We start from the raw sequence: 20,483 nt of genomic DNA, 5'->3' as shown, positions 1-20,483 counted from the left end.
ATGGTAGCAACATTCTCTTTTGAGTACTCTCTCTAGCATTCACTCTTTCATTGGGTGAAATTAATGTATGACCTACACTTTGGAAATGGAACCCACATAAAGTGGTGGGACATACATTAATTTTACCCAATGAAAGAGTGAGTACTAGAGAGAGTGTTCAAAAAAGAGTGTTGCTAGCATTCCTCATTTCCAAATACTAAAGATTTGGCCTACCTTTCCAATTATGGACACTAAAGATTTGGCAACCTATCCAATACCATTTATTTATGAATTCTGCTTTTTACCCAACCAAAAATGTTCATTCCCAACTGAAATGATTATAATGCTCTGCGTGAGTCACGCGGTGTAAATCTCTGTGTGAGTTAAGTCACGCTGGTGTAAATCTCTGCGTGAGTTAACTCACTCAGCGTGAGTTAAGTCGCGCAGATTTAACACTAGCTTAAGTTAACTCATGCAGGGGTATTTTTAAAATTTCAATTGGAAATGAGCAAACTGTGTTGGGTAAAGAGTGGAATTCTTTATTTATGACCACAAGTGTACCCATTTTTCAAAGGAGAAGACGTTTATTCGTACTTCCTTCCCCTTTATCTTTATATTCCTCCACTTCCATCATGTTCTAACTTTCAAGCAACGTCTTATGGTGACTACTAATCGATAACCCGTGTTATAGCATGGGCACCGCGCTGTGGCGTATGTGACGTTATGTGTTGGTGTGAGATATAACACTAAATAATTTAAGAAATGCTCAAATATTAATTTTTATTAGCTAATCTTGCTGTTTATTATGTAATCCCACAATGAATTACACATTTATTTTACACATGTTAAAGAAAGACTAAAAATATAATAAAATCCTCAATTGTCCATTATATAACACATAGGAGCCATGTGCTTTCTAATCATCAACTTGGAGTTTGAGTGACTAACCCTAAGATTTGGCTTGAAGAAATGTCTATAACTATAAACATTATATGATGGGATCATTAAGATTTAAGAAACACGACATAAGTGTAACTTTTGTAAAAAAAAATAAAAATTGGTGGTGATTTACTTTTTTTTGGTGGTGAACTTTTGTAAAAGTTTAAAAACTGTACCAATTTTCATGTCCCATTTGCATTTATTTATGAATATGGGTCAATTTTATTGTAGAATTTGACTCTACCTAAGACTTTTGGATTAAATAAATTTTAAGTTTTTTTAGACAATATTTCCGGTCTTTTATTTTTTTGAGAGAAATATTTCCGGTCTTTTTTTTTTTTTTTTGAAAGAAAAGTGCTTATAGCATTTCATTTATGATAATTTGTTCAATACAAGGAGGTACATGATAATAAATTTTGGGACTAGCTGATAATGTGGCAACCCCCGCCAGTGTGTGAGCCACCTCATTTGCTTGTCGCCTGCTGAACTCGACCTTAGAGTTTGTAAAGTATGATGAAAATAAAAGTCGGCAAGCCGATAAAATATGACCCGTTTCTGTCACGTCGATTCGGTTCTGATTGAAAGCGTCGACAATGCTTTTGGAGTCAGAACAAAAATCCACGGAATCGAAGGACATATCACTTAGCCATTCCATAGCGTGATGAAGTGCCAAAGCTTCTCCTGTATCAACTGAGCACTTAGGAGAAGTAGGAATGATTTTAGCTAGAATAAAGGTACCTTCTTCGTCTCGGATACAAATGCCAATTCCGGTTTTGTTGAATTGATCGGAAAAAGCTGCATCTATGTTACATTTTACTCTACCACGAGAAGGCGGCTGCCAACGGCTCTGGTCTGTGCTTGGAGAAAGCGTATCTGATGTAGCAGAAGTGGAAGCATTGCGCCTTTGTCCCTGATCCGAGCTGAAGGAAACAGCTGCTCTGCTGACAGATGAAGAGTGATTATTCGCCAATTTCCAATCCTCAAGAACTCGAACAGCACGCTCCACTACTTGAGCTACTGTTTCTGACACGTCTTGCCATAACTTAAGATTCCTGTGTTTCCATATGCTCCAAATAGTGACAGCAAAACGTTGAGATTCTGCAAATGACAGATTTTGCAGCAACTGAAAAATTGCATCAGCTGCAGTTTCCGTATGGAGGAGTGCTCGGCTGATAGCATCCCAAAGACCACTACGCTGCCAGATCTGTACAGCAAAAGAACACTCAAAAAATACATGATTCAAGTCCTCATATAAACCCTCACAAGAGACGCAATTCATCGGACAATGTACCCCTTTGTCTTGGAGTCTAACACGCGTAGGTAGGCAGCCTCTACATATGCGCCAGCATAAATTCTTGATTTTCGGGGGACATTTCAGACGCCATATACCCGACCAATAACCCGGTTTATGGAAATGTGTAGTATCTACCAAGTCCTCGACACACAATCGATAAGCACTCTTAACTGAATACATGCCATTTTTATCCGCTTTCCAAATCAATTTATCCTCCTGCACTTGATCTATTAATGGTGTGTGCAAGATAGCAGTAGCAATGTCTGTACTAAAAACTTGTCGGACAGTATCAACATTCCAAGTCTTTGTATCATTGTCAATGAGCCTATTCACGGAAAAATCACGCACATAATGAGCCCCTGGTATATTACCATCAATCTTGTCGCCATTCACAAGCCAAGGTTCGTTAAGAATAGGAATAGACTCCCCGGACCCTATGCACCACCTAGCCCCACCACGAACAATGAACCGAGCTTTGAGAATACTTCTCCAAACATAACTCGGGTTATGTCCCAATCGAGCATTCAAATAATTACTAGTAGGAAAATATCTGGCCTTGAATATCCGCGTAACAAGAGAGGTTGGTTCATTCATAAATTTCCATCCTTGTTTTCCTAACATAGACAAATTGAAAGCAGTCAAGTCTTTGAAACCCATACCTCCGTGAACCTTGTGCAGAGAGAGTTTCTCCCAAGACAACCAGTGAATGCCCCTATTAGAAGCTCCTCCAGATCCCCACCAAAATGAATTCATCATTTTTTCAATAGTAGACACTAGGGTGGTTGGCAAAAGAAAGATGCTCATAACATATGACGGGATAGCCTGCAGCACTGATTTAATCATTACCTCACGTCCTGCTTTTGAAAGGCATTTACTACTCCAAGAATTGATTTTCTGCCAGACACGATCCTTTATATAAGCAAACACAGCCTTTCTGTCCCTACCCACCATCGAAGGAAGACCGAGGTATTTACCTGTGCCTAACACTGCTTGAACACCCATGATATTAGTGATTTCTGTTTTCTGCGCATCCGGGACATTGCGACTATAAAAAATCTCAGACTTGGGAAGACTGATAATTTGCCCTGAAGCCGCCTCATACTTCGTAAGAATATCTTGCATAATACGAGCCTGACGCTCCTCCGCTTTGAAGAATAAGAAGCAATCATCCGCAAACAATAAATGAGTAATAGGTGGAGCTCCCCTGCAAATTGAGGTGCCCCCAAGGTCCCCTCTGCCTTCAGCTCGTTTAATAAGCCGTGATAAACCTTCTGCACATAAAATGAATAGATAAGGGGATAGAGGGTCCCCTTGTCGCAATCCTCTACCCGGAATAATAGGGCCCACTGTCTCATTATTCACTATGACTGAATAATCAACTGTCTCAATGCACATAGTAATCCAATGAATCCACTTCTCATTGAAACCCATTCTATACATAACCCCTTTCAAGTAGTCCCAATCAATTCTGTCGTAGGCTTTACTAATGTCAAGTTTGAGGGCCACACAACCATCCTGACCACGTGTTTTTGTTTTCATATAGTGAATTACCTCAATGGCTACCATAGCATTGTCAAGAATCGACCTACCCGGGACAAATGCCGATTGATTATCAGAAATACATTTATATAGCACAACCTTCATCCTGTTTGCTAGAACTTTTGCAATCAACTTATAGAGTACGTTACACAGCGCAATAGGACGCCAATCCTTCATGGTAGTTTGAGTAGAACCTTTAGGAATCAAAGCAATATTTGTGGAATTTAGAGAGGCAGGAAACTGCCCCGTATCCAGCCACATACAACAATCCTTCACAATATCCTCGCTGCAAAGGTTCCAGAAATGTTGATAGAACCCCGGGTTAAACCCGTCCGGACCTGAACACTTATCGGGGTGCATTGAGAAAATAGCTTCACGAAACTCCTCCATGGTGAAAGGGGCCGTGAGATGCTCATTATCCTGGGCAGTGATGGACTGCGGGATAACTTCAAGAACGGGTTCTAAGACACTATTCTTCTTTTGAAAAAGATCCAGGAAGTAGTTCTTTGCAATAGCACTCATTCCGTTGCTATCAGTAAACTTAACCCCTTGTTCGTCTTCAAGAGATAAAATTCTGTTCACCTTTTTTCTAGCAGTCGCAGAAGCATGAAAGAACTGTGTGTTGCGATCTCCGTCTTTGTACCAAAAAGTTTTAGCACGCTGCCGCCAATACGCGTCGTCTTGCATTAATAGTCTCTGCATTTTCTTTCTCAAATACAACAACTGATTTTGATTTACCCCAACATGAGATGAGCGGTAATTCTCAAGCTGTCTTTTGCAATCAACTATATCCTTCCTGATTGTATTGCAGTGTTCACGACTCCAAGATGTGAGGTCACTTGCGCATTTATGCAGCCTTTCTATCACTGAGTATTCATTGTTCAAAAGCCAACTATCTTGCATCAGCTCGTTGAGGCTTTCTTCCAATCTCCAAGCATTCTCAAAACGAAACCCACGTTGAACCCGTTGGTGGCGAAGGAATGGTTGACAATTAAGCATTATAGGATAGTGGTCTGAAGTCGGTGCCACAAGATTATCAAGAGATGCACTAGGGAAAAAATTAAACCAGGCAGTGTTTGCTAGGGCCCTGTCCAATCTCTCCTCGACCGCTCTAGGAGTTCCCAAACTCTTAAACCAAGTGAAGGGATATCCTTCCATCGGAACATCAGTTAAACCAGAATCAATTACAGCTTGCCTAAAACCGTTGATAAGCCAATTAGAACGAGTCGTACGCCCACGCTTCTCGCTAGCATCCATAATGTCATTAAAATCCCCATAGATGCACCATGGAAGTGAGGTTTGGTTAGATAGCTGACGTAACAGATCCCACGAGGCACGTCGGCGTCCCCCATTGGGATATCCATAGTAGCCTGTGAGACGCCAAGGACCTTTTTCATTATCAATAATTTCAGCTGTTATATGATTCTGAGAGTAATCAATAATTTGACAATTAGTAGATGAGTGCCAAAAGAGAGCTAGCCCACCGCTTCTTCCAACACGATCAACAGAGAAACAGTTTGAAAAACCAAGAACATAACGCAAATCCTCGATTTTATTTCTTTGGACTAATGTCTCATTTAAGAAAAGGATGGCTGGCTTATAAAACCGAACCAGGTATTTTAAGTTCGGAATTGCATTCGGGCTTCCTAAGCCCCGGCAATTCCAGCTAATGAGACTCATATCTCTCGGCGTACCTGACCATAATAAATCAAATTTGAATGCAAGAAAGATAGCTACGTGAATCACCAACCTGATGGATTAATTGATCTTAGCCTTGATCTTATTATCATATGGTAGCCAATTGATGAAACCATGCCTCCATAGAAATACCTTCCATAATCAATGAATTTGAAAGCCCATGTGATCACATAACATGGAATGGGAAGCGGACTTTCTTACTGCAATGAATCCAATTCAGCAATGAGGAATTTGAATCGGAGAGCCAATTGACAGATACAGACCACGTAAAATTAAAACTCCAACACACAATTAGTGCCCAAACCTAACGACCAGATCTGGATGATCCAGAACGATCGACAACAACACACTCACAAAGGGATTCCAACGATGATCACAGGAATAACCCTAGGAGAGAAACGACAGATTGGTAATCGACATAATTATTTTGTTCAACCTATTTCCGGTCTTTATAAAGCTTAGTTTCTGTAAAATAATTTGTTTTTACTTTTTATAATGATAATCTCCATCTTTAGTGTTCTTTACTAAAGAAAAAGACTCATTTTTATAAAATGTCGAAATTAAAAATTGATGAAAATTCTGTAAGGATTTAAATAAAAAATTATATTTTATAGAGGCTAGTGAGACATGATGAGAAATTTTTTTCATCACTTTGTATGATACTTTTTAATTAGTTATAGTGCAAATCTGATATAAATGTCGAATTTACAATAAATTTATCATTATTATTATTATATATATTTACTTATTTATTTTACGAAAAGATATTTTTATATATGAAAGTTATGCGACAAAATTACATCAAAAATCACAACGTATAAAATAATGAGTTTAATTAGTATGCTTTATCAATATACAATTATTTTACATATGCATTCAATTATGTTTTGCCACATCAATTAATGAATGTGAGAACTCATGCGTTTTCATATTCATTAATTTATGTGACAACATATAATTGGATACATGTCTAAAATAATTGTACGTGAACATGGTATATTAATTAAATTCAAAAATTATTTATATGGAAGAAAAGAAGTAGTCATAATAAAATAAAATAAATTAATTAAGTAAATGGTTCATGAAGATATCTAAAATTCCATTTTTAGTTCCAACAAAAACAATTGCACTTTTTAGTCATGTAACATTTTCTTTTAGTATTTTTAGGGATAAAAAAATACTTGCAGAAATTTTTTACAAAGACTATAAATGATTATGGAAAATTTTACAAAAACTAAAAAGTTTGATTGTTTTTAGAAGAAAAAAACAAAATTTTAAATATTTATAAAGATCATTTGCTTTGATAGCCTTAAAACAAAATACTCCTGTTATGTTTCAGTCCTAAAAAAAGCAACCCCTTAGATCTAAGCCATTCAACATATAAGTACTACAATTTTATTATTTACTAGCAAAGGACAAAAGGAGCTTAAAGTATCCAAAGGGATGAAACTAGGAGAGGGAAAAGATCACCAAGAGTAATAAAAGGAATATGAGTATTCAAAGGAAAACTAGTGGCATGAGAATTAGCAAAATACTACTCCCTCCGTTTCAAAATGAGTGTCGCTTTAGCCAAAAAAATTTGTTTCAAAATGAGTGTCGTTTTCAGTTTCCAATGCAATAATAACTTTTTCTTTTCAATTGTACCCTCCAATTAATACTCTGCACACTACTTCCAAAGTATTACTACTTTTAAAACTAATCAATAGTTAATAAGGATAATTTGGTAAAATAACCATTCTCTTTCTCTTAATCATTGCATTTCTTAATATGTGTGCAAACACCTAAAACGACACTCATTTTGAAACGGAGGGAGTATATGATATCCATATTGGAATTTGGAGCCTAACATTGTTCCAACAGAACTAACAGAATGAAAACATGGAATTTGATTATTCAAAGGAAAACAAGAAGAAAAGTAAAACGTGAATGATATTAGACCTTTGAAAGGGTTGCTGCAGCCTGCATATGACTTATTTCCCTTAGGTTGTTTATACATTTTTCTCATATTTGGTAGCTATTGCAATGAGAGGGTATTTTCTATGACAAGTAAAGCTAACAACTTCAGACATGTCCAAATCTTTCCCTGCTATTCCATCAGGCAATTTCCAATCAAATTGGTAAACAAGGTTTGCTAGCACCAATTCATTCACAGCAATAGCAAACAACACTCCAGGACAACCTCTCCTTCCTGCTCCAAATGGAATAAGTTCAAAATCAAATCCTTTGAAATCTATTGAACTATTCATAAACCTTTCTGGTTTAAACTCTAAAGGATGTTCCCAACTTGAAGGGTCTCTTGCAATAGCCCAAGCATTGATTATTACCTCTGTTCCAGCTTCAATGTCATAGCCGTTTAGTTTGATATCTTCCATTGATTTCCGAGGGACTAATAATGGAATCGGGACATGCAAGCGAAGAGTTTCTTTAATCACAGCTTTCAAGTAGTTCAAGTTAACCAAATCCTCTTCAGTTACATGAGTCCTATTACCAACCACAGTTCTCACCTCATCTTGCAACTTATGCATCACTGTTTGGTGTCTTAACAGTTCTGTCATTGCCCATTCTAGAACTGTGTAGGTAGTATCAGTACCTGCAGCAAACATGTCCTGCAGAGAAAGTACAGTTTTATTTACACCATGTAGTTACCAAACCATACTAAATTCCCTATATCTTAGGACACTTGGTGTGTGTTGATACTATAGTGACAAAAAATTATTTGAATGAACTGATTATGGTTAAAAGTGAGTCAAATATAATGTAAAATTATTTATGTATGGATTCACGCCTACGTGAGCTGAATAATAAATTTCAATTTGAATAGTTATGTTTGGATAGAGAAGATACAAATCTGATACAAAATCATTTCTACTCGAATATAAGAAAATATATCAAAATCAAATTTACAGTACTATCTAATTTACAGAATATATTTAGTAAGTAATATATAACTAAAAGGAAAGGGAAAAAAAATGTTATTCTTACCAGTAACAAACCCTTAATTGCAGTTCTATCAATTGAGAAGCCAGCAGCATTGCTCTTTTGAACTGAAAGCATAATGTCCACAAAATCACTGGTTCCCTCACCAACATGTCCATCAGATCTACTACCACTGATGTGCTCCTCAATAACTTTCTCAAAAAACTCATCCAAATGTTTAGCCACTTTTTCTGCCTTGCTATAGAAACCATTAACCTTACCCAACCATTTAAGCCAAGGTATATAATCTCCTATAAAGAATGAACCCAATAACTCTCCAAACTCCAACATCAGCTCCGGCAATACCCCACCTTTTTCACCATATCTTTTTCCTAGAGCCACCCTACATGTTATATCATTAGTAATTGTAGAACACAACTCTGTTAAATTCACACAAGAACTCTTCTCTTGAATATTTTGCATCATTTTTGCAGTTTCTTCCTCTCTAACACGACGATAAGATTGAACCCTTTTGTTACTCAAAAGGTGTAACACACTGAGACTCCTTACTTGTCTCCAATACTCACCATATGCACAACTTGCTACATCTTTGGAACCATACAACATGATATCAAAGATTTTACGCTGTGGCCTATCAGAGAAGATCAAGTCATGAGTTTTCATTACCTGACTTGCTGCATCAGCTGAGGAAACTACAACCACTGGTACCTTCCCTAAATAAAGAAGCATTAAAGGACCATATTTGTGAGCTAAATCTTGGAGTGATCTGTGAGGGAATAAGCCAACTTGATGGAGATTACCAAGTAAAGGAAATCTTGGAGGTGAAGGTGGTAAGTGTTTTTTGGTGGCAGAATTGTTGAAGTACCATTTGATGATGAACAGAAGAGAAAGTAAGAGTGGAAAGATACTAAAGAAAAGCATAGGGAGTAATGAATAATAGAAGCTTTCATGTGAAAGAGAAAAGCATAGGCAGAAAAGTTGACATGAGTTCAAGCTGTGATTTTGATGAGACTTTGATCTGTCTTTATATATAGAGAAATGATATTTTGACAACCACTTTTTGACAACTTTTTGACAACTTTCTCTCTCATACTCATATGATGTTGTTACCCTCTCTCTTCTTTTGTCTCTCTCCATTGTTTTTGACCAATAAGAAGTGGGAAAAACAAGGTTGTCAACAAAGTTGTCATCAAATAGATGTCAAAATATCATTACTCTTCTATGTGAAAATAATATGATCATTGTGAAGAGGTGCTGTATTCTTTTTTCCTTTTTCTGACAATAGATTGCTATGTATTTTGGTATCTTAGCGTTTATACATTGGGAAATGTTAACTTGTGCCCTCAAGGCACAAGTTAATGATTCAAAATAGAAATACACCCTCCGGTCACTATTATAAGCAAAACTTTGCATTTTAGATTCATTCATTAAATGATGTATGTGGTCTATAATAAAGACCATATACATCATTAATTGAATGTATCTAAAATGCAAAGTTTTGCTTATAATAGTGACCGGAGGGTGTATTATATTATAATTAATGCATTTGACTTTAACTTTTTTACTTTTCAATAATTGAATGCACAAAATTTAAGAAAATATTTCCATTTTTAGGTTACTTAACATGTGCCCTAAGAGCACAAGTTAACATGACCCTTATAGTACATTTTATTTACAAATGGATAATAATGGAACAACCATTATTGATGGGTGACAACAAAATTCAAAAGCACATTAGTCATTAACAAATCCACTTTATTGAAATTTCTCCGCAACAATCAAATTTGAGCACGTAATAGAATTACATCAAGTGGCTGCCCAAATGTCAAGCTAGTAAGTGAAAATAGACAAACTTTTCATGCTGACAACTGAAGTTTTGCGTTCTCGTGAACTGTACAATGTTTCGTTTGCATCAGTCACGTTAGACCATAACTTAGGTTGGACCAGACCTGCATCAAAGGTTATATTTTCTTTGGTCAAATTTCTCCTTTGACATAGGCCCCGTTTGGATTGGCTTATTTTGAGTTTATGTGGGCTTATCTACTCTCATAAGTCTTTTTAAAGGTATTTGGGTAAATAAATAAAAATAGCTTATCTTAGTTTCATAAGCTGCTTATGTCATATTTTAATAAGCCTAAATTTTCAACTTACCCTCCGGCTTAACAAAGAGCTTATTAATTTATGTAACCTCTTTCGATTCTCTCTAGATCCACTTTTTCGAAACATATATTTTAATTATAATGTTAATTATCTTTGGCAGTGCATGAGTAACAAAATTGTTATATACTTATCTTAAGTAACACATGTAACTAAGATTTTTATTATTTTTTTTTAAGGAAGATTTTTATTATTTTTTTGTCACGTAACAAAATGAAACTGAATAAAAAAACAAACTTGTCTTTTTTTTGTAACAAACTGTACACTAATATCTATATATACGGTAAGTTCATTTACACCTCTAATGTTAATTTTGTCTTATATGAATATTGATATTTTTTTAAGGACGAATATTGATTATACTATATATGTATAATTATAATTAATATATTATAATATTGTTTTTTACATCTTGATTAATTTTATCAAAAAAAATCTTGATAATTGTGGTTCGATTCTTTGATTTTTTTTGTTAAATTAAAAATATTTAAAATTTTGATAATTGTTTATGTAATGTCACATCCAAACACTTCAATTTATGTAAGTACTTTTTAGTGTACATATCCAAACATAAATAGCTTATCAAGTATAAGAGCTTATGATGTAAGCTCTAATGTTATAAGCCCTAATGCTATAAGCATCTAATATAAGCTGTTTATCCAAACGGGGCCATAGTCACTATTATAAGCAAAAATCCAAACTTTTGGTTCATTGAATGAATGATGTATGTGGTATATATTATAGACCACATACATCATTTATTGAATAAACTTTAAAAATGGACTTTTGCATATATTAATGATCAGAAGGTGTATAGTCTTAGCTTATTTTCTTATCAGTTATATTATTATTTTATCAGATATAGTTATAGATTATGCTTTCCAGTAAATATTACAGTTTTACTTAAACTATGGGAACACAATTACAAGTTGTTGAAAAGATGGAGAAACCAAGGACGTGAGAACTTGAAATACAATATATGAGCTTCTAATACAAGAATGTGAATGAATAAACAAAAAAATCAAAAAAAAAAAAAATTACAACTATTGGTTACACACAGACTATGCTAGGAACGCATCCATCCTACTATTGATTTTTTTTGTATACAAGCATCTCCGTATCACCAGCATGGTGATATAAAATAAGAGTATATGCGTTGAGAACGGCATATAAAAGTTGGTCAAATTTTAATGAAATGAGCTGCAGTGATTCTATTTTTGCCTGAGTAGCAACAAATCCTAAAGCAAGACGTGGCTGTACAGAATTTTCCATTTGATCTTTCACCGTATTCTACATGACTCGATGACTTCACTAACAGTTTTATGAGTCTCTGGTGAAATCATGTCCAAAGACAGATGAAATTCCTGCACATAAAGACACACGGTTATGAATTAAAAAGTGTTGTTGACGGAATGAACAAAAAAATTAAAAGGGGAACCCCAGGCGTCTATTATGATTAAACAGGCCATCTTCACTTTTGACCCTTCAGATGCAGTTTTAAATCCCACCATGCCCACAATTGTGACTTTCAGGCATATATATTATGAAGATGCAAACTATGTCCGATCAAGTCAAATGCATGCTGGCAACTAATGTTAGCAAATAATTTCATCAACATGGTATGAGACTATTCATAATTACCAAAAGCTACTTACCACAAATCTGTCCAACACAGGTACAAGACTTGCTAAGTTGTGATCTGGAAGATTGTCAGCAATTGCTGCACGGATGCTCTTACTGTAGAACAAAAGGGTAAATTAGAGCCCTTAATATATGCGACAAAGCAAAAATTTAAACAAAAGGAACTGAAGATCAATAAGAAGTTCACCTTTCCGTGGAAAGAAATGCTAGAAGCAACGCAGAATAAGCTTCCACAATCATTTTCTCAGCTTCCTTTTCACCTTGTAGAACAGCAGCAGGATCATTCTGCATAAGCAAACACAAGATTAAGGGATATTCATCAAGTGATAATCATGTACCATTAAGTGACATAAGCAAATCGGGAAGATTAGTTACAAATATACTGCTTTAAGGACATAATTTTGATTATTTCCAAATCAAAGTAGTAATTCTATACTCCTTGCTACTCCAAGCTTCCCACCAACGCATCAAAAAAGGAATACAAAATGTGTATAACCCAAACAATGTGTGAAACAAGAATTCTAACTAAAAAATTGGAACATTGCAACACACCAGTTCAAATTTTTTATCTTCCCCAGCTCCCGCCTCACTTTCACCCTGGTTAGCCAAGAAAATAGAGCATAATAATTGAATAACATCCCGCCGAACCTCCTGGTCCAAGCCTTCTGAAGAAGGAAGTAGAACACTGGCTGCTGCAAGCCGTGATCTGCAAAGAAGAGTGACGAATCTTGAATGGGTATAAATAATACAATACAATACAACGAGATAGGCATTATAATGCCAAAGATTATGCTTAGTGGGAAATCATTCTATTCTTTCTATTTTGTCATTAAATAAATCAAAGAGATTAAGAATGGATCAATTTTAAATATTCGAAATACTGAGAGTTCTGGGATGTCGGTATAGCAGTAGTGGGAAGTCAGTATAGCAGTATAACAAGATAGACATTATTTTATCATGCCGAAATATTGATGTTTAAAACTGCACATGATTAAAAAAAGGTTATGGAAGTCGATATATTTTATCTTATCATTAAATAAATCAAATGGATTAAGAATGGGTCAATTTGAAATATTGAAAGAAGTTCTGGGATGTATAGCATTATGGCAGTAGTACACAATGACAAAACACCTATTAAAGAGCCAAAGAAGGTGAAATCTTGCAACATTTATATTAAAAAAAAAATAAAAAATGAATAAGAGCATAATTCAGAAGCACGGCATCCATATAAAGATAAATAGAGACTTGATGAGAAATTTTCTAAGGTTGAAAGTTGAAACAGTTGCAATATCCATAACATATTAAGAAATGGAGTATCATTTACACACACACACACTGACTGGTCAAGGGGGGATTGGAGGGAAGGATGCAAGAATCATGCAGCTTGGAGAGAGAGGGTACATTGACAGAAGTTAACAGAATGGTTGGCCATGCTAAGTGAAGAACAACAGTTCAGTTCTTCTTTACTAGTTGAGACCCTATCACACACACACACACAGAGTCACGTAGGTATCTAAATAAAAAATTTCTGTACAACTGTTCAAATTTAATATTAATCTATACCTAAGACCAAAAAGAACACTAAAATCTTGAGTATATAACATCATTAGTTCACAATCCAAAAAAAAACATCATTAGTTCACAATCAACTTCCAGTCCAGAAACCAATCAGATTACCTGTTACGACCATCCTTCTCAACCAGATTTACAAGCAAGCCCAGAATAGCAACAAGAAAATCCAACTCGTGGTCAGTTAGATGCCTATCACATAGATGGTCCTTTTCAGTTCTCAAGGGATTTTCTTTTATCTGAGCAAAGGATGACGGTGAGCTGAAAGAAGGGAAATGACCAGCAATTAACATAGACATAGCCTCCAACCCTCCATGGGCAGCAATTAATTGACAGCCAATAGGGTTGTCGTTAGTCAAATTCATCAACACCTACAAGACAACACAGGTATTTATCTAAAGTGTTAGTATAATGTATAACACTAACATAGAACACTGAAGGCTGCAACTACACATGAAACGTGGATAACTACATAGAATCCATAATTTTATGAGAAGACATTAACATAAATGATACATGGAACAAATTAAATCCAGTAAAATACCTTGACAGCAGTAAGGAGGCAATCAGTTAGAAGGCTGGAATCTTCGTCATAACTTATGTCAGAACTGGAACAATTGATGTTCCCATCACTTGACTCTTCTTGACTCATTTTGGTTTGCGATTGACGTTCATTTTCAAATTCTAGATTTGCATCCTTATGTTTTTTAGAATGAGTTGTTTTTTGTTTCCCCGATAGTAGGTCCCACTTAGAGGGCGCAATATCATCCTCATCAAATGCGAAGGGGTCTTGGCTATCTTCCAAGATTACAACCGGGGTACGTTCCTTAAAGTGAACATTCTTCCTCGAACTACTTAGGGACGTGGACTTTTTACAGAACGAACTCTTTGATAAGCCACTGTCATCCTCATCAAATGCAAATGGATCTTGGCTATCTTCCAAGATTACAACCGGGGTACTTTTCGTAAACTGAACATTCTTCCTGGAACTATTTTGGGTCATAGATTTTTTACAGTACGAACTCTTTGATAAACCACTGTCATCCTCATCAAATGCAAAGGGATCATGGCTATCTTCCAAGACTACAACAGGGACACCTTCAGTAAAGTGAACATTCTTCCTGGAACTATTTTGGGTCGTGGACTTTTTACAGTACGAACTCTTTGATAAACTACTGCAAGAACCAGATGTGGATGAATTGATCCTCATCTTTAGTGAGTATGTATCAGTAGTTGATGTGCTAGGAGTTTCAGAAACCGAGAGTGATTTTTCCAACCGAGCACATGTCAATAGTTGGGTTTTATGAGAAAGGTTAGAATTCTTAATAGAAGAGGCCCTCTCCACACCATTGTAATTCCTACTGGAACTAACGGATATAGGTTCATTCTCTGCAAATTCAAATGGAAGAGCATTCAAAAAATCCGAAGAAAAACTTTATGTATGCGTTAGCAAGCATATCAAAATTTAAATGATTTGCCATGACTATTTTAACTTTTAGAGGCTAGAACACAACAAAAGCTTAGCATAACCCAAATAATTCGGGAGACTAAGTATAGAACACATTTAAACACAAGATACAACAATGATAGTTATTCAATAAATCACCACACCCTGAATAAACAATCTGTGATTTTAATCTAATGGCATTGCTCGCTTATTTCAGATTAAAACAATTTCTTTCCAACAGAGACAATAAAATCAAATCAAGGGTTATCCTTCCCTCTTATATTCTTCGTTCCCCTAACCAAATTACCACCTCCCACTATTCCTTGCCAGCCCAGTATTCACCCTGGAGTAAAAATGAATTAACATGAACTTTCTCTTTATTTACAACTCTACACGCCTCACCCATGAGTGTTTATTTTTTCAATTCCCATCCTCTTCCAAGTACATATACCTCAGTAATAAGCGCTATCACTCAATCGGCGCATTCTTTTGCATGTTAATGAAAAGACAGGAAGAGCTAATAAGTGCACCCACCTAAAAAAACAATTGAAGCAATAGTTCCTATCTAGAAGAAAAGATAAGAGTATAAAAGATTTGCAGTGATTTGGAAAATTTCCACATAGAACTCTAGCACGTCTAACTATGATCAGAAAACAAGAGTTTCAAGACCAGCTTATAAAAATCTAGTACCTTTATAGTCTCTTAACTGATCCAGTTCAGAATCATCGCTGGCCATAAAGAAAGGGTCATTAAGCTTGTTATCAACGGACACAGGAGAGGCACTCCGACGCAGACATAGATCTAGAAAATAAAAGTTATTGGCACAGATGAGAAAGGGAAGAATCTATGATCCAACTGAAAAGTAAGCTAATAAAATCATGATTACCGAGAATAAAATTATTAAACAAGGAAAGGCACCAAGCCAGAAATTACCCGTGTATGATCATTACCTGAGAGCATTTTAATGACAATTATAATAAGCTCCGTAAAAGACAATGGGGTTGCCTTAGGACTCAACTTTCCTTTCATTCCAAGCAAATGAGTCTGTAACGAGAAAGTATAAGAATATGATTGATAAATTAACAAGTTCGCCAAGCTACAAATGCATCAAAAATTGCAGTATGCATTATGCAATACAGATGAAAAGTCACACATGCAAAATCCAAGGCAATGGAAATTAAATCATAAAAAAAACATTTTATAAGTGGTAAAGAAACATGCCAACCTGGTTGTCTTTGCTTAGAAAAGTAGCATTTTCCATTATCTTCAGGCACTTAAGAAGCAAGGTTAGGCTCTTTAGACGTTTTTCATTTCTCAAATCTTTGGTAGACAGAGAACTATAGTCCTTACAATTCTGAAAGACAAATTCATGGATTTAAAAAAAAAAAAAATCATTATTTAAGGATGCAAATACAAAAGAATTGGCGATGGATTGACAAAGTACAATAACACATCTCAAAGCAAGAAATGGCCATCAGAAAATGCTCTCCCTATTATAGACTGTATCAATTCATGTCTACTGCAGTTTGCAAACATAGTAAATCGTATATTATATATTGAACTTGAACTAACATACAAGCTCACACCTTCAGATCTGAATGACAATTCATAGTGACATCAAATACTGCATCAAGTCCTCCATGCTCCCTTAGTTTTTCCTTAAAATTGCCACCAGTCTTCCGTACAGCACCAGAGGTTTCTGTACACAAGTATTTCCCCCATAACATAACATTCAAAAAAAATACAAAAAAATCAGTAGAAGATTCGATACAGTAGTTCCATAGGATAATATGTACAGTTAGCTGGACCACAGAAGAATATTGAAGTATGTGTGTGTTCTTGATCAACTACAAGTATCATAAACTTATAATTTGAATTATTTGCATGTGGAGAAAGCGTCCAAGAGAACATAATTTACATGTGAAAAATGAAAGTTTTAGATTAATTTATGTGCGGAGAAATATACATATAAAGAAAAAGAGCCCTCTATAAGTTAAGTATTAACATGCCAGATTCCATCAAATTATGAAATTTAATAATTTTCAATATCAGGATGGCACCTTCAGAAACTGAGAAGAAGTAATAGTAACAAGCCTGATTACAAAATCTCTTTACTAATGAGCTCTAAACTGTTAACATTGTTATACTTTCGCACAATAAAAACAGCATTAGCATTAGAGGAATCAGATAACTAAGATGGAAAAGAACATATTCGACAATGATACAAGCAAAAAAAAGGTTGAATTAAATGTTCTTTACCATCAAGAGAAATGGCAGATAAACAAGCCTTCTCCATAGTCAGCAATGTTAACCACTTTGGGCATAACTCTGGTCTCTCAATCCCACTGTTATTCTGACACGTTGCTTTTAGCTCTTTACAATTAACTAGAACTTCTTGGACTCTAGAAAAAACTGCAACGGAACTGGAGTCAAATTTTGACGTTGTTTTTTTTAGCATGTCATCATTCTGACGCAATGATAGAAGTTTCGAGCCAAGACTTGGTGCTTTGTCTTTGATAGTTGTGGATACAATTGGTCTTAACAACTTGATTAGAAATTTAACACAACAAGGTGATTCAAGGAGATGATCATCTTGACCCTGAGACAAAAGCATAGACAGTAAAAATAAGGGAAAATAGTGAATATGTATATTGATAAATTAACTCCAAGTCAAATACCAGAACAGAACTATATGCCACTGGACAATAACTTCAGAAATAGAAATGCTAAATTAAAAAATAATAACAATAATAATAATAATAATAATAATAATAATAATAATAATAATTTTTTTCTTCCAAAATAATAATAACTTTTTAATTGTTATTTTATAATAATAAAAAATTATAACTTGGACACGGAATTTATGATTCTGAAACAATTTAATCATAATAATTTCAATTATTAAAGTATTGACTATTGATTATTCCAATTTTGTCATTCAAATGGACACTTATGGTAAACAAATGGAAAAATAATTGTGGACTGTAATTTTGGAATGTGCATGCCCAACAATATTAGTTTTGCTTTGCAGATATTTTTTTTCAATTGAGAAGTCTAAAACATGAGAAAGTAACCATAGATCAATTTCACCGTTCTTTACAACTCAGAATCACACACGATTGAAAATCTATTTTTTAGGGTCACAATTGAAAATCTACACATGCCAAATCTTGGTACTGAAATATTAAGATTTCCTTCAAATGTAGAATCAAACAAGTGGGGAGAGAAAGAGAGAGATTTAACAAAAGAATTCCAAAAAACTCATCATTAGTTAAAATTACAGTATAACATTCATCCTGGAAATTCTTTCTCAAACGAAAAACAACTTACATCACTAGTTAAAATGTAGAAAAGGGTTGCAGCTGCAAGATTGCTGGGAGAATCATCAAGACTGAGACCCAAAATTCCATCAACTATTGTCTTTGCCATCCTATAAATAAAGCATAATAATCAGTATTTCATCAGCTAAACATTCATACTGGTATAATTCCTATATGAGAGTGAATTCAATCCTTGCACTCAGTTCAAAATTCCAATCTAAAACAAAGAAACTAACAACATTAAACAAAAATTTTAAAAATTTTAAATTTAAACTCAAGCCCAAATTCAAAATTCAAAATTTTGAATAAACCCCAACAAAGAGACACAACACACAAGAAGAAATTCAAACAAAACGCATGATACGTTAAAATTCAAAACAAATTCAAAAGATTTAGCGAAAAATTCACATACCCTTGAGAACGAAGAAGCCTTCTTTGCTGTGTTGTGGCACAAATTGACAAAAGAGAAACCAAACTAGCCCTTCTGATTCGAATCGGTTGACCTTTCCGAAGTCCATCAAGAGCGAAATTAACCTCATCATTTTGCTCCATCATCTCGCCAAACTCCTGCGCCTCCATCAACGTCGACGTCGCCGGATACGAGAATCCGTTTTTTGTGGATGCGTTTTTTGCCCTCTTTGGCTCCCGTCGACCACCGTAACCAAAATCGTCGATTGAATTGGGGTCGGAATCGAAGAAAGACCACTGAGAGGAAGAATCTTGAGAAGAGAAGGCGAAATCGGGGTAGAGTGGGTCTTGGGATTGGGATTGGGAAAGGGAAAGAGAATCTGATACGTCGTCGTTTAGGGAAGAGGATGAATACGTTCCGGAAATTGATGGTTTGCGGCGATTGTATGTGCGAACAATCATTTTGGAATCGGAGATCGGTGGTTTACGGTGGTTGGTGGCGGCTATGTCGATGAATTTCGATTTGGCATTCTTCGACAAGATGAGGGCTTTTTGGGAAATTCAACAAAAAGAAAAAGAAGAATGGGAAATTTTCAGGTTTCTGAGCTGAACGAAGAATTCGAAGAAGAAGATGAAGAAGAATTGAAAAAAGAAATTGAGAAAATTTGAAATTAGAGTGTTATGAAATTGTGTGCAATTTTGAATCTGTGGGTCAGTGTAGTGTTTTTCTAACTGGTAACATACGATACGATACGATGAGGCTTGTTCCGTTATTTTCAGCTTTTGATTTGTAAAACACTTTTTCTCACTGCAGTAACTACTTAATAATATGGATTTTAATTTTCAACAAACTTTTTAAATAGATTTTTTTTTACAAAATAAACTAATTAAACAGTTATATTTTCAACGTTTTTTTAGATAAAATTAATATAGCCTCCAAACGTAAATATTTATTTTTATATATTTTTATTAGGAAAATGCTATTTTAATTTTTTCACAAATCGCATGTGTACAAAACCAATAAGGGTTTTTTTCGTGAACAATTAGAAAAGACATTGCATAATATATACATGGGCTGAGTTTAAACCCCAAACATCTCACTCTCAACTTGTCCACATTTGAAATATGTGAGTTCCAGTTACAAAACTACTTATTAAAAAAAAAAAAAAAAAAACTAGTGTTTTTTATCAATAGGAGAACAAAAGGAACCGACACTTAATTTAAAACGGAGGTAGTAAAATGGACAAAAAAGGAAAAAAGAAGATTGTTGTGTTCTTGCATTTCTTCCTTGACATGGCTCATAACAAATGACAATTCTCAATTAAGAAAACATTATTTCCTATAAATGAATTGAATGGAGAAACATAAGAGTAAACTGCGGTTGTACGGTTACACAATAAATTTAGACATGTTGTCAGCCATGAGTGCCATCATCGCCCACATTTCTCATGGGCCCTAAATTCTTTCCGCACAAGCACCTTGTCTGCTTATAGATTGTTGTCAGGTTGGGATAATGCAGTCGGTTCAGTAAACAATGTTAAGAGTAAAGAGT

General features: G+C 35.0%; 2 protein-coding genes across 3 annotated transcripts; both read right to left on the bottom strand.

Annotated features, from left to right (window-relative positions):
* Positions 1 to 7,312: 7,312 nt before the first annotated feature.
* Positions 7,313 to 9,384, bottom strand: LOC146932399 (cytochrome P450 736A117-like). Of its 2 annotated transcripts, XM_085704056.1 has the most exons (3): positions 8,432 to 9,384; positions 7,774 to 8,055; positions 7,313 to 7,637 (listed from the first exon to the last, which is right to left on the bottom strand). In XM_085704056.1, exons 1-3 carry the CDS (start codon positions 9,305 to 9,307, stop codon positions 7,596 to 7,598), a joined length of 1,200 nt encoding a protein of 399 aa, XP_085560182.1. In that variant the 5' UTR covers positions 9,308 to 9,384; the 3' UTR covers positions 7,313 to 7,595. The 2 variants fall into 2 exon arrangements, with proteins under 2 accessions (XP_085560182.1, XP_085560181.1); XM_085704055.1 differs by having other exon boundaries at positions 7,313 to 8,055.
* Positions 9,385 to 11,501: 2,117 nt separating this feature from the next.
* LOC146932398 (wings apart-like protein 2) lies at positions 11,502 to 19,626 on the bottom strand. The gene is made up of 13 exons (XM_085704054.1): positions 18,936 to 19,626; positions 18,534 to 18,633; positions 17,460 to 17,799; positions 16,787 to 16,899; positions 16,426 to 16,554; positions 16,151 to 16,244; positions 15,891 to 16,001; positions 14,298 to 15,142; positions 13,862 to 14,124; positions 12,737 to 12,890; positions 12,372 to 12,469; positions 12,199 to 12,280; positions 11,502 to 11,907 (listed from the first exon to the last, which is right to left on the bottom strand). Exons 1-13 carry the CDS (start codon positions 19,391 to 19,393, stop codon positions 11,824 to 11,826), a joined length of 2,871 nt encoding a protein of 956 aa, XP_085560180.1. The 5' UTR covers positions 19,394 to 19,626; the 3' UTR covers positions 11,502 to 11,823.
* Positions 19,627 to 20,483: the final 857 nt, after the last annotated feature.

The sequence above is a fragment of the Medicago sativa genome, chromosome 4, assembly GCF_051527215.1.
Source record: "Medicago sativa cultivar Bolivia chromosome 4, Bolivia_mono, whole genome shotgun sequence".
In the NCBI taxonomy this organism is placed as follows: Eukaryota; Viridiplantae; Streptophyta; class Magnoliopsida; order Fabales; family Fabaceae; genus Medicago; species Medicago sativa.
Note: the sequence above shows the minus strand (reverse complement) of the source record. Positions and strands in the feature narration are given on the sequence as shown.

Bases quoted from the DNA above. Each gene is read 5' to 3' on its own strand.
- LOC146932399 (XM_085704055.1), bottom strand. From the start codon at position 9,307: ATGCTTTTCTTTAGTATCTTTCCACTCTTACTTTCTCTTCTGTTCATC. The intron at 8,056-8,431 runs GTAAGAATAACA...CTTTCTCTGCAG, and splicing joins CAATTAAGGGTTTGTTACTG to GACATGTTTGCTGCAGGTAC.
- LOC146932398 (XM_085704054.1), bottom strand. From the start codon at position 19,393: ATGATTGTTCGCACATACAATCGCCGCAAACCATCAATTTCCGGAACG. The intron at 17,800-18,533 runs GTAAGTTGTTTT...CTTTTGTCTCAG, and splicing joins TCTACATTTTAACTAGTGAT to GGTCAAGATGATCATCTCCT. The intron at 15,143-15,890 runs GTACTAGATTTT...TTGAATTTGCAG, and splicing joins TCAGTTAAGAGACTATAAAG to AGAATGAACCTATATCCGTT.